This window comes from Corticium candelabrum, chromosome 18 (assembly GCF_963422355.1).
Source record: "Corticium candelabrum chromosome 18, ooCorCand1.1, whole genome shotgun sequence".
NCBI classification, from domain to species: Eukaryota; Metazoa; Porifera; class Homoscleromorpha; order Homosclerophorida; family Plakinidae; genus Corticium; species Corticium candelabrum.
In genome coordinates, this window is record NC_085102.1 from 862079 (window position 1) to 874403 (window position 12325).

Below are 12325 nucleotides of genomic sequence, written 5' to 3' on the forward strand. Positions count from 1 at the left end.
ATGTCGTGATGACTTCAGTATTCATATGAAGTCAAATACAAACGAAGAAGAAGTAGGTCGCACTCGGCTCATGATCCAGAGTTGCCAACTCACACGCAACTTGCGTGAGTCTCACGCAAGTTCCTTCAGGTCACACGCTCACACGCCAGGAACACAGATCTCACGCAACTTTTAGATTGCTGAAACTAGACAGAGATCCAGGCAGATGTACCTCTAGTGAACCTGTACAGTAGGGACACCGTAGATTATGTAAAAATCTGTAGTGTCTGATAGTAACTAATATAAAATCTAACGAGACTGCCGTAAAGTGATCGATGATTACGAATAACCAACAGCTAAACTTCCAAATGCCCGGGCTTGCAATAATTTAGTCCGGAAATCGAGGATGCATAAATAGTTCCGTGTATTACTGCGCGCGATATATTATGCAAATGCAAGAAATAGTAATTGCGCTACGCGATCTCGAGGAAGCGACCAACAGTGAACACCCAGCAGGAGGATGAAGATGTCTTTCATCTAGATACCGCAGGCAAGTCTAGTTCTGAAGCTGTCAAAGATATTCAGCCAATTCTGCTACTAGTCCGCGCATCCAGTCCGCGCATCCAGTCCCTCCCCTTTCCACTTTCGGATTCGGAAATCCAAATACATTGTACCCTGTACATATCCAGATTCAACGGGAGAGCTATATAGTTTACTGTTTGTAAAATTTAGGTATTTAGTTGTTTGTGGCCAAGACTCTAGGTACTGATAGATCTCACGCATTTTCAGTATTCCTGGTTGGCAGTCATCGAGACGTCTGGGAGACGCGTGAAAATTATCATGGCCATCATCACGTCGTTCGCGTCCGTCTAGTACAGCTGTAAGAGTTGGAGAGTGCCGCAATAAATGCGAAACCAAATAGTCCCCGCGACTAAATAGTCTTCGTAGGTGCCGAAACCAAGTACGCTCCAGCTAAACAGTTTCGAGAACCGAATAAGAGCGAGATAATTGCCCGCGACCAAATAGTCCCGACACAACGTTCAAAATCCGGGCGCGCAAGAGGGCCTGGGTACGAGGCTAGTCGCGTCTGGAATTGTCATACGGCACCGGACAAGACTAGCGCGAGAAAGTCTGGGGACGCGCTATCGAAGAACACCGCTGTCCTCTTCTGCGGCCGCAATTATCCGCAAACAACCAGTGGTAGACAATGTCGTATAAAACGTATATACATGTACTTTAGAATTAGTGTTTGTTGAACAGTAGTCTCGCGTAGCCAGACCTCCCCGCCGCGGCCTCCCCGCGAAAAGGGGTCTGGCTACGCGAGACTAGTTGAACAGCTGCTCCTATCAAACCACAAACTCGGATCAAACCACGGGAGAGGTCACGTGACATGTTCAGAGCGGGCTCACAATACCCGGATTGTATAAAGCTCCGAACAATGCTTGCACCAACCCTGTACACAGCCGATGGGTTGTGGTTCTGGTCTTGATGGTTACGTGACGCCTTCCGAAGGTAACAGTCTTCAGAAGCAGGTTCTAATTTCTTGTCAGGAGCTCGAGTTTATTCAAAGACGGCTGCAATATCTAGAGACAGCTGTTCAGTCAGTCTACAACACTCTTCCCAATCCTGTAGCGACAACTAAGCAAGCATCTCAAGTTCAACCTACTATTGCCCCTAGCTTAGGGTTGCCTGGGAATCCGAGACTGGGAACGCCCTCTAAGGAATGGCTTCTGCAGTTAGAGAACAAAGAGCCACTGTAGAAATGGAGACTTTGACTGATTTGAAGAGAGGTGAAGATGTCACTCTTGCTAGTGTTGCTAGTAAGAGGCCACGTAGTGTTGAGGAATGCTGGCAGCTTGTTGATTTAACTTGTGGAGGACGTCAAGGTCGTAAACCTCCACCACCTAGAAGTGGATGGAAAACTATCAGACTGTTCGTGTCATCAACTTTCAGTGATTTTTACTCTGAAAGGGAAGCTCTCATCAAAGAGGTTATGATGCGTAAGAAGATATTTAATTAATTGTATTGCAATTACCTAAAATACAAAATTGTGTAATAGAATGTGAGATGTTATCTCTTCATAATCGTATTGTGCAACTAGTGTCAACATATTTTCCTCTCTAATTTTAGTCAGCTGTATGGTAACTAATGTTTTATTTTGTGTTTTTATTTTTTAATTTGCATGTTCAGAGGAATAGAGCAATACTAATACTGTAGTTGTTCAGAAACCACTGAATATGAACTTCAGTCATGATGTATTGTGGAGTAAACACTGTATAGTTTAGAGTAAACAGCAACTGAGCTAAAAGTCTGTCAGGCAATTAAGTTCAGGTAGTTACAAACTTTCACAAGATACCAACACACACACTACCACTACTACTACTATGTCTATCTATCGCTGCTGTAACGGCCATACTACCCCTTAATCATAAGGGGACAAGTAGCTAAGCATTGTCTACTGATGTAAACTGTTATGTATACATGTCTCCATTCAGTTCGTGATGTTGGCCTGGTGTGTACACACACACACACACACACACACACACACACACACACACACACACACACACACACACACACACACACACACACAAACACACACACACACACACACACACACACACACACCACACACACACACACACACACACACACACACACACACACACACACACACACACACAGGTATGTAGCACCACATCCATTTCATCTACAACTCATAGCTACTTCAATATGGAATGTCAAACAGCTTTGCTTTGCTGGTTTGTACCTACGTAAATTGTCTTATTGATCTCTTTTGTTAATTTCATACTACTGTTATTTCATAATCTCACTTGATCAGAACGGGCATTGGTCCACACGTCTTTGTTGACATGGACAAAGTGTGATGTTCAACTTCATATTTTGCCTTCCATTTCAATTTTGTAATCTAAAGTGAGACGGACACTCTTGTCATTTGATTTGGTTGACAAAGTTACTGCTGGCCAGGGTACACACTGGTTGATCTAGAATGCATGTAGTTGCGACATTTTTTGACCACTTGTTGAAATACCGTGTGCCTAGCCAGTACAGGATTGACAGCAATCAATGAAGTATACTGTACACGGGGATCATATAGAAATTAACTTGTTGAAGCAGAGGCATATGGAACAGCTGAGCTTTAGGGGCTGAATACTGGTATTTGGGTATCATTTCAAGAAAATGATATAACTTTATTATAATGTCATCAAGTGGCAATTATTGGAGCTGTAGCCTCCTAGTCCTTTGGTTCTTATGCCTTTGTGAAGTGAGCATCTATTGTTGTTTAGTTGCTACCATGTATTGTATATGTGCAGCAGAGATATGTATATTACTTCTCAAGACACAGAGTTCAATATCTTGGAGTAATGAGGGAGCTGATATTTTGACGGTTTTAAACGGTTTATAACTTTTCAGTAATGGTTGGCCGCAGCTGTGGTTGTCTCTTGTAGAACAGTTTATTCATGGCACTTGTCTAAAGATATCGTTTATATATTCTTGTTGTTATTATTTTTTGTTGATTTGTTTTATCATGTTGCTTTGTTTCACTGTTTTGTACTTTGAGTGTTGTGTATAGTCCTTAGTCTGGAAGCGAGATGCAGACTATCACTTGGTCTGTAGTCTGCAGCGAGATGAGGATCAGTTGGCTATTTGTTTTGAGTAGTTACTGACATTGCAACTGTTTGTAGGACAATGTAGCACTGGGGTGTGACCATGTGATGATATTTACTCAGCTGGCACATAACCCAAATATTTGGATTTTATATCAAAGTGCTCATTATTGATGTATTGCTTTTAGTTTATACATTGTATTGTGCTTAGGTGTTTCCAGACTTGAGAACGTGGTGTCAGTCAAGAAAGCTTCATTTGGTTGAGTGTGATCTCAGATGGGTAAGTCTAAATTAATTAACAGTTTTTGTTATGAATGGGTATTTCACAGTTATTGATGAGAGATTGAGCACAGACATTAGCCATCACCTGTGTAGTTAAGAGAAGATTTTTAAATGATATATATATATATATATATATATATATATATATATATATATATATATATATATATATATATATATATGATGATGGCATGTCCACTGATAACAGTGATGACTCTCTTTAGTGTCCTCTGTGTCTCTGGTGGGATTTAACACCTGCTTTTGAACGGCATTCCTTTCCACAAGATTGGCAAACAAATGACTTGTTGGTAGGAACAATTTGTTCTTTCCGTTTCTGACGTTGAGCTTGAAGATGTCTAATACGATTTTCTTCAAACTGTTGGAGTGATGAATGGCAGAGAGATCTCCAGTTTGTTCTATCACTGGATAGTTTCTCAAACTGCAGGAAGTCAATCCCACAAGATTTCATATTAGCCTTGATAGAATCTTTATAACGTAATTTAGGACCACCTTGATGACGATGGCCCTGTTCCAGTTGACCAAAAAGGAGTTGTTTGGGAATTCTATCATTAGGCATTCGAGACATGTGACCAGCCCAGCGAAATTGGCATTTCATAACAAAAGATTCAATGCCACTGATGTTACAACGAGATAACACTTCTGTGTTGGGTATATAGTCAGTCCACTGGATTCCACATATGCGGCGAAGACATCGCAGATGAAAACTCTCCAAACTCTTGAGGTTACGACGAAGAAGGGTCCATGACTCGCATCCGTACAATAGAACTGATAAGACTACTGCTTTGTAAACTGCAACCTTCGTGGTCAGTTTGATTTCATGCCTTTGCCAGAGTCTGTTGTACAATTTACCAAAAGCAGCACTGGCCTTTGATATCCTATGAGAGACATCTGCATCAACAGTTGCATTATTCGAAAGGAAACTACCCAAATACTTGAAATTGCTGACGTAAGACAATGGGTGATCACCAATCATAACTGGAGGAGGGTTATAGTTTGAGCCTGGACGTGGTTGAAAAAGCACTTCTGTCTTTTTCAAGCTGATACTCAAGCCAAAACGTTTAGTTGATCTGTCTAAACAGTTGACAATGTATTGAATGTCTTCATATGTGTGACCAACTAATGCGCAATCGTCAGCAAACAAGAGTTTTCTCAGTAGACTCTTAGAAACCTTTGTTTTGGCTTGTAAGCGTCTGAGATTGAATACACCTCCAGTAGTTCTAAACTCAACTCGAACACCCTCTCGGATGTTCTTGAAGGCATCATTTAAAACCACAGAAAACAAAATGCTAAAAAGAGTAGGTGCTAGAACGCAGCCCTGTTTCACTCTGTTGTTTATATATATGTATATATATATATATATATATATATATATATATATATATATATATATATATATATATATATAACCATGGGAGCAATTGCTCCATCTTCACAGACTTCCTTGGAGAATCTTACTAAGCTTGTTAACTCACTTCTGTCAGGAAAGCTAGACAAACGTATCTCACCCTGGCTTGTGGGCGCTTCACTGACAGCCCTGCACAAGAAGTCAGGAGGATTTCGACCTATAGCGGTTGGTGAGGTGTTGCGGCGACTAACTAGTCGTGTATGTTGTTCTGCAGTTGAACCTCGTCTTTTGGAGGTCTTCTTCCCATATGGTTGAGTAGGAGTCGGTACTAAAGGAGGCTTGGAAGCTGGTGTCCACACTGCTAGAACTTTTATTCAGGATCATGGTGAGGATGAGAACTTTTATTGTCTGAAGATAGGCATGAAAAATGCTTTCAATGAATGCAATCGGTCTTCTTTTTTGCGTCGTTTGAACCAAGAATTTCCAGAGTTGCTGTCTTGGGCTGAATGGTGCTATTGCTTTGCTGGTGAGCTTCGTTTTGGTAACTGTTGTTGAACCTCAACCACAGGAGTCCAGCAGGGAGATCCTTTGGGCCTGCTTCTGTTTTCTTTGGTCATTTTAGAAGCTCTTGATGACTTAGGTCATATTGATGGTCTTCAGATGCAACTGTGGTACTTAGATGATGGTACTTTCTTTGGTACACGGGATGCATTATCTGTTCTGTTGAAATCGCTGTGATCAAGAGGACCTGATGTTGGCCTACATATCAACCTTGGCAAATGTGAAGTGTTTTGGCCGTCTGGAGACCAAGAGTTTCCAAGTTTCCCTCCTGAGATCCATCGTTTATGTGTGTTCTCTAATGGGGTCGAATTACTTGGCTCTCCTATTTTTGGGTTGCATGAGTTCTTTGACAACTTCTTCAAATCTCGTATCGATAAAGTACTGGATGCACAAGATCGTTTGCCGGATCTAGACAACCCACAAATAGCACTCCACTTGCTAAGAAGTTGTCTGAGTTTATCTAAAATTAACCATCTTTTTGCGAACAGTTCCACTTGGTTCTGCGGATTCTCAACTTGGGCGTTTTGACTTTGGTCTTTGTCAAGCTCTGGGTAATATCACTCAGTCCTCTATTTCGGATGCAGCTTGGTTACAAGCTTTCCTGCCTAATTCGCTTTGGCGGTTTAGGTTCGCGTGAGGCTCGGATTTCATCATCAGCGGCCTTCCTTGGAAGTTGCCATATGAGTCGTCAGTTAACTGATTGCCTATTACATGGTGGTACGGTCTCTTCACTACAGCTTTCAACACTTAAAATCTCTGGTGAAGAGTTGGCCAACATGTGCTTTACTGATCTATTCACCAACTCTGACAACCTGATGAATACGAATGTCGTTCCTTCAGGACTTTCTCAAAAGTCTCTTCAGGGCCAAATAGATGACTTGGTTTATGCTTCTTTGAAACAACAGCAGCATAAGCGATCTTGCTTGTATCAATACCATCTTGTTCATTTACGCTGGAGCCTGGCTCAGGGCTTTTCCCAATGAAAAACTTGGGCTGGCATTTTCAAAACATGAGTTCATCACATTAATAAGGATCTGACTGGGATTACCAATATTTCCAACACATCCAAATGCCCAAAGATGTGTGTGTGGTTATATCAATGACCAGTTTGGGGACCATGCCTTGAGCTATGGAAGTGGCCCCTTGCGAACAAAACGACATGACAGTTTGAGGGATATTGTCTGGCACGCCCTTTACACCGACAATAGTGGAGTAAAGAAGGAACAGAGAATAGGTGGCCGAGCTCTTCATCGACCAGGTGACATTTATCATCCTGATTTTACCAAAGGAAAACCTGCTTTCTTTGACATAACTGTTAGAAATTCCCTCCAACCCAGCTGCATCGTTGCCGCTGCAATCAGGTGCCACCGCATTGGCGGGTGAAATGGAAAAGATGCCTACCATGATGATATCGTTGCTGCTGCTGGCGGAGAGTTCTTCCCTCTGGCTTTGGAGACCCTAGGTTATTGGACATCTTCAAGCTTGAAGACTCTAAAGATTATCACGTTGACGACTACCACCTGTAACACAACATCCCTTTCTCAAGCCTTCCAGAACCTCATTGAACAATTATCTGTGAAACTCTGGTTATTTAATGCTCGTTTAGGGTACGGTTGTATGTAACTGCATTCTTCTAGTGACTCTCTTGGGACTTGCTCACTTAGTATATGTTGATGTTTCACACACGTGTATGTGTGTAATATATATATATATATATATACCGTACTGACGCGATTAATACCCCACCCCCATGGTTGGCTAGCATCAAAGGTAAACTAGGAATGGGACTTTACTCAAAACCTGACACCTGGAGGTGTTAATTGGTGAAAGTAATTAACTTAATCAATTGACAAGTAATTAACCACCTGGCAAGCCATTCATTGCAAACGACCGCAGTCACAAGGTAAAATGAAGAATCCAATCATCTAAATCTGAGTCATTAAAACCTTCAAACTCGGAATCTGATTCAGAGTCACTGAATAGCAAGCTTGCTACCTCTTGTCTCGTCTCTGCTTCATCTAGTGGAAAGTGATCTAATAACTCATCATCTTGTGATCCGTCCATAACGTTGGAGATTCCACAGCGGAGAAATGATTTCACAATTGTATCTGGTAAAATGGATGACCATGCTTCAGAAATCCAGTTGATTACTTGCTGCCGTGACGGATGCACCCTAGCTGTGCCTCTCAGGTTATCAAATGTCCATTGTTCCCACATATGACGCATATTCGACTTGAATGGCTTATCGATTGAAACATCTAGTGGTTGTGCGAGGCTAGCACACCCACCTGGAACATAGATGAGATCGGTTTTCTTATCCTCTGCATACTGTCTCACCTCTTTCGTTTTGTGCACTCTGTACTCATCTAGTACGAAGAGACATCGAACATTGTCTTCAGGATTACCCACACCCTCCTAATCCAAAGGGCCATTGTTTCTCTAGTCATCCAACCGCTCTTTGATGCAGTTACAAGGACATTAGCTGGAATCATCAAATGGCGCCTCACTCGCAGACCGATTGCACCTGTTGGCTCCTTGAATATGACAAGTGCCGGCAGCTTGTGCCTGCTAGCTGTAATTGTAAGAGCGACAGTGCAGCCTTTCTTCTGGTAACCGGTACCTCGTACTCTTATGGTCTTTTCACCACGAACATTGTTGGTAATGGTAGCAACACTGTCGTAGCGAATCATTGTCTCATCCATGTTTGCCAAATTATATGGAGTATAGTCATGTGTCTCACGCAACCGGATAATTTGTCGGCGAAGTTCGAGAAGGTCATTTTGATAATGCTCCGGAAGGGCTTGAGACTATTGAACTATTGAACGGCGGTGCCTTGTCAACGTTGGTGTCAGCTGTTGGTGAATGTTGTCGTAATTTTTTTGTTTTTTCTTTCTACTATCAACCTTCTTTAACTATGTCTGTTTCTACTCCATCAGTCAGCCTGTCTCTGAGGTTATCAAGGATTTCTGCAATATCACACTTCTGCGGCAGTGCCTTGTCAGCTTTGGTGACATCTGCTGGTGATTTTTCTAGTCATGTTACTGTTTCTGTACTTTTGACTATCTACATTCCAAATTTTTGATACTGTTTACACTTTTCTCTTATCTCATCTTAGACATAAGTGGAACTTTAAATTTGGTACACTCCCAAACTGTTTTTTTGGGATGCTCTCTGTATACAGTTTATTGTTCAGTGTTTCGCCCATGGGGCGGTTATAAAGAAGTATATATGTATATATATATATATATATATATATATATATATATATATATATATATATATATATATATATATATATATATGCTGTTTGCTCTCTGGTATTTGGTTCTTCATCCTCATGTCGTTTCTAGCAGATGAACTTAAACTGGATTCTGGAGCATGCCGCACTTTAACCCTATTTGAGCACTCTTCAAGCCTCTTTGTTTATCTGCTGTATTATTCTATAGCTCTTATCTGCTATATAATGCTCTTTTTAGTTTCTTCTTTTCGTCTTGTACGCGGACAGTAAATTATATATATATTGTTTTCAAACTCAAGCAATCCCCAAACAGCCACAAACCAACAAGTCTTACATTACACTAGGTATATCCCAACTATCAACGTCCTGTACTTCAAGCTGAATTCTCTTATGAATCATTCTCGAGTTATGTTTCCATAATTGAATAGAAAGTTGCTGCATCATATTTTGGAAAGCCTGGTGGAATTTAAGGCCGCTGACTGTTGAGGTTTTGGAAGCAATAGCTGTCAGAGTTTTGATGCTGAATAATGACCAGAGCTCCAAGGTCTCAACCACTAAGGGATAAAAGAGACCACCAGCTATACAAACTCTGTCATCATGGTGAATATCTCTTTGTTCTTCACGTGCCTCTGCTGCGGTTGCAGCCACATACAACAGCTGCAGAGAGTTTCTAACTGTTACGTCAAATAGGCAGGTTGACCCTTCAAGATATCAGGGTGAAAACCATCACCAGGACAGCTTTCAGTAGAACCATTGCACCTCATTTCCCTCATAACATCTCTGTTCTCAACCAATAAGGCCTGGAAAATAACTTCAGCCAATGGATTGTGTCTACAAGTGCGCTCTGCGCCACAACCACAACAAGAAGGTGATCTCCAAAAGTGTCAATGTGCTGACCACAACTGAAGAAGACAGATGACGGAGGAGAAGGAAACATCTTGATTCCCAACCAGAGCCGTACTGCAAAGCAAACTCATGAGGAGACATGGAAAGGCCGAGATTAGAGTTGGGTATTGCTCGCAACCAAGCTCCTGCATGAGATGTACTGATTGAATTTAAATCTGCTTTGTCTCGTAAGCTAGCAGTGTTTAATAAATACTTGACTAAATCAGAGTCAGATTCTGATTGGATTTGTTGTTGAGTAGCAGTTCTGAAATCTAAAGTCGAAGAACTGTGTTTGCTTTTCAGATAGTGACAAATCTGAAGATGACTTTCAGAGTCTCCTGCCTTGAGAAATGTAAATTTGCAATATCCAGTGAATTACAAGCCTTTTTGAGGAAGTACTGTACTATCTTACGAGTAGAATTACAACTCCCTATGTAAGCAATTGGTGAAGACTGGACTGCTTCTCTCAGACCAAGTCCACTAATTCTAATAGGTAATGTCACTTGCAGCCATGTCATATCTGTAACAGAAGAACGACAAATAATTTCTAAAGATCAACGTAACCCTTGATCAAAGCGGTGTAATTGTTCCAACAACATGGCCGGAACATCAGTTTGTAAAATATGATTGACTTTGCAAACATTCTGACAGCTTCGAAGCAAATGCAATTCAACCCATGGATCATCAAGATTAGCAAGATTTGACTGGGACTCCAAGATTTTGTCTACACGTTTAGCTGTGGAGGACTTAAAAAAGATCGTTGGACTGGTGATCTTAGTAACTCGATACCTTCTGATAAGTGTCTGACTTCTGAAGGAATTTCAGGAAAAGTTTGGTCTCCAGAAGGCCAATATAGTTCTCATTTGTTTAATTAAGTTGATGTGCAAGCCAAAAATAGGACCCTTTGCCAGTAAACTTTGTAATAGAGACGATATTGATTCTCTATTACCAACAAAAGAGCCATCATCTAAGTACCACAGTTGAAAGTGTAAGCCAGAATAAGAATCGAAAGAGTCTAGTAATTCCAGAATCACAAGAGAAAACAACAGAGGACTTAAGGGATCTCCCTGTTGAGCAACGGCTGTGGACAGGATCCGATGGTTTCCAAATTGCAGCTCACCAGGTGAGTGGTATGTCCACTGAGCCCAAGCAAACAACTGTGGATATTCTCTCCGTAAGCGTTCAAGAAAAGCCGATCTGGAGCACTCATTAAACGCATTAGTCAGGTCTATTTTCTAACTGCAGAAGTCTTCTCTGGCGGAGGTGGCATCAATGAAAGAACGCATGAAGCAGTAGCTGCTTTCAAACCTATATATATATCTATATATATATATATACTTTTTTAGTACATATATTCATATTTATTTATACAGTGGGTAAATTCCACCGCTCTACGTCCACTGCTAAATCTAATCTATCATTTATTGTTCTAGCATTAAACAGCCAAAGACAAACAGATAATTGTTCTAACAAATTACTAAATGCTTGACTAAATGAAAGTCTAGCTTTTGTCATCATTTTAGAGGCAATTATTCTTTGTGTAGCTAAACTAGCAGGTGTCCAAAAACCAACTGTTTCAACTATCAAAGGGTAGAAACATCCGCCTGCAGCTTCCACATTCGTCTGGTGATGAGCATCTTTTTTGTTCCTCTCCAGCAAATGCAGCAGCTCCAGCCAAAGTTGAAGATGGTATAATGTATGAAGGCTGCATGTTATTCCAAATGGAAACATCAAAATAAGCAGGTTTGCTGTTTGTGAAATTGGGGTGATAAGACATCCCCAGGACGATTGAAAGAAGTGCTACTGCAATGCTCCTCAAGGTGTAAACCAGCATCATCAACAAGTAACGTGCAATAGATGATGTCTCGAAGAGCATTATGACGTCTGGATCATAGAGAACCGTGACCACACCCAAGGAGATGATCTCCAAATGAATCAATTGTTTGTCCACACATACAACCTATAGCCTTGGAAAAATCTGGAAAGATAGGAATTCCCGGCCAGAGTTTGACTGCAATCACAAATTCATGGGAAGCCATAGCGAGGCCTAACTATGGGTTCAGGCTGCGGCATGAATTGATGATACGGTGTTTAGGCGAGCACTAACTAGAAGGCTGCAAGATTCTTTGAGATTATCAAAGATGGAACACTTTATCTGTGACTGTAGCGTCTTCTGAGATATAGATGACAAGTCTGTAGTAACCTGCTTATGAAAATCAGCAAAAATGTTCCTAAAATGACAGCTTCACCTTCTCCAGGTATGTATCCAGAAAGTGAGGCATCAGATGTTGTTGTTGTTGTTGTAAAGTAGGTTGTACCAAATGTCTGAACATAGTTGGAATAACAAAAATGAAATTGTCGGGTAGAATTGCAACTGGAAATGAA

At 41.1% G+C, this 12325-nt stretch overlaps 1 protein-coding gene across 1 annotated transcript; it reads left to right on the forward strand.

Moving 5' to 3' along the window:
* Positions 1–1414: 1414 nt before the first annotated feature.
* Positions 1415–4023, forward strand: LOC134194369 (uncharacterized). Its single transcript, XM_062663297.1, has 2 exons — positions 1415–1969; positions 3820–4023. The coding sequence occupies exons 1-2, from the start codon at positions 1703–1705 to the stop codon at positions 3901–3903; spliced, it is 351 nt and encodes a 116-aa protein (XP_062519281.1). The 5' UTR covers positions 1415–1702; the 3' UTR covers positions 3904–4023.
* Positions 4024–12325: the final 8302 nt, after the last annotated feature.

Excerpts from the sequence above, each read along its gene's own strand:
- LOC134194369 (XM_062663297.1), top strand. The coding sequence starts at position 1,703 with ATGGCTTCTGCAGTTAGAGAACAAAGAGCCACTGTAGAAATGGAGACT. Across the intron at positions 1,970-3,819 it reads GGGAAGCTCTCATCAAAGAG|GTGTTTCCAGACTTGAGAAC; the intron begins GTTATGATGCGT and ends TATTGTGCTTAG.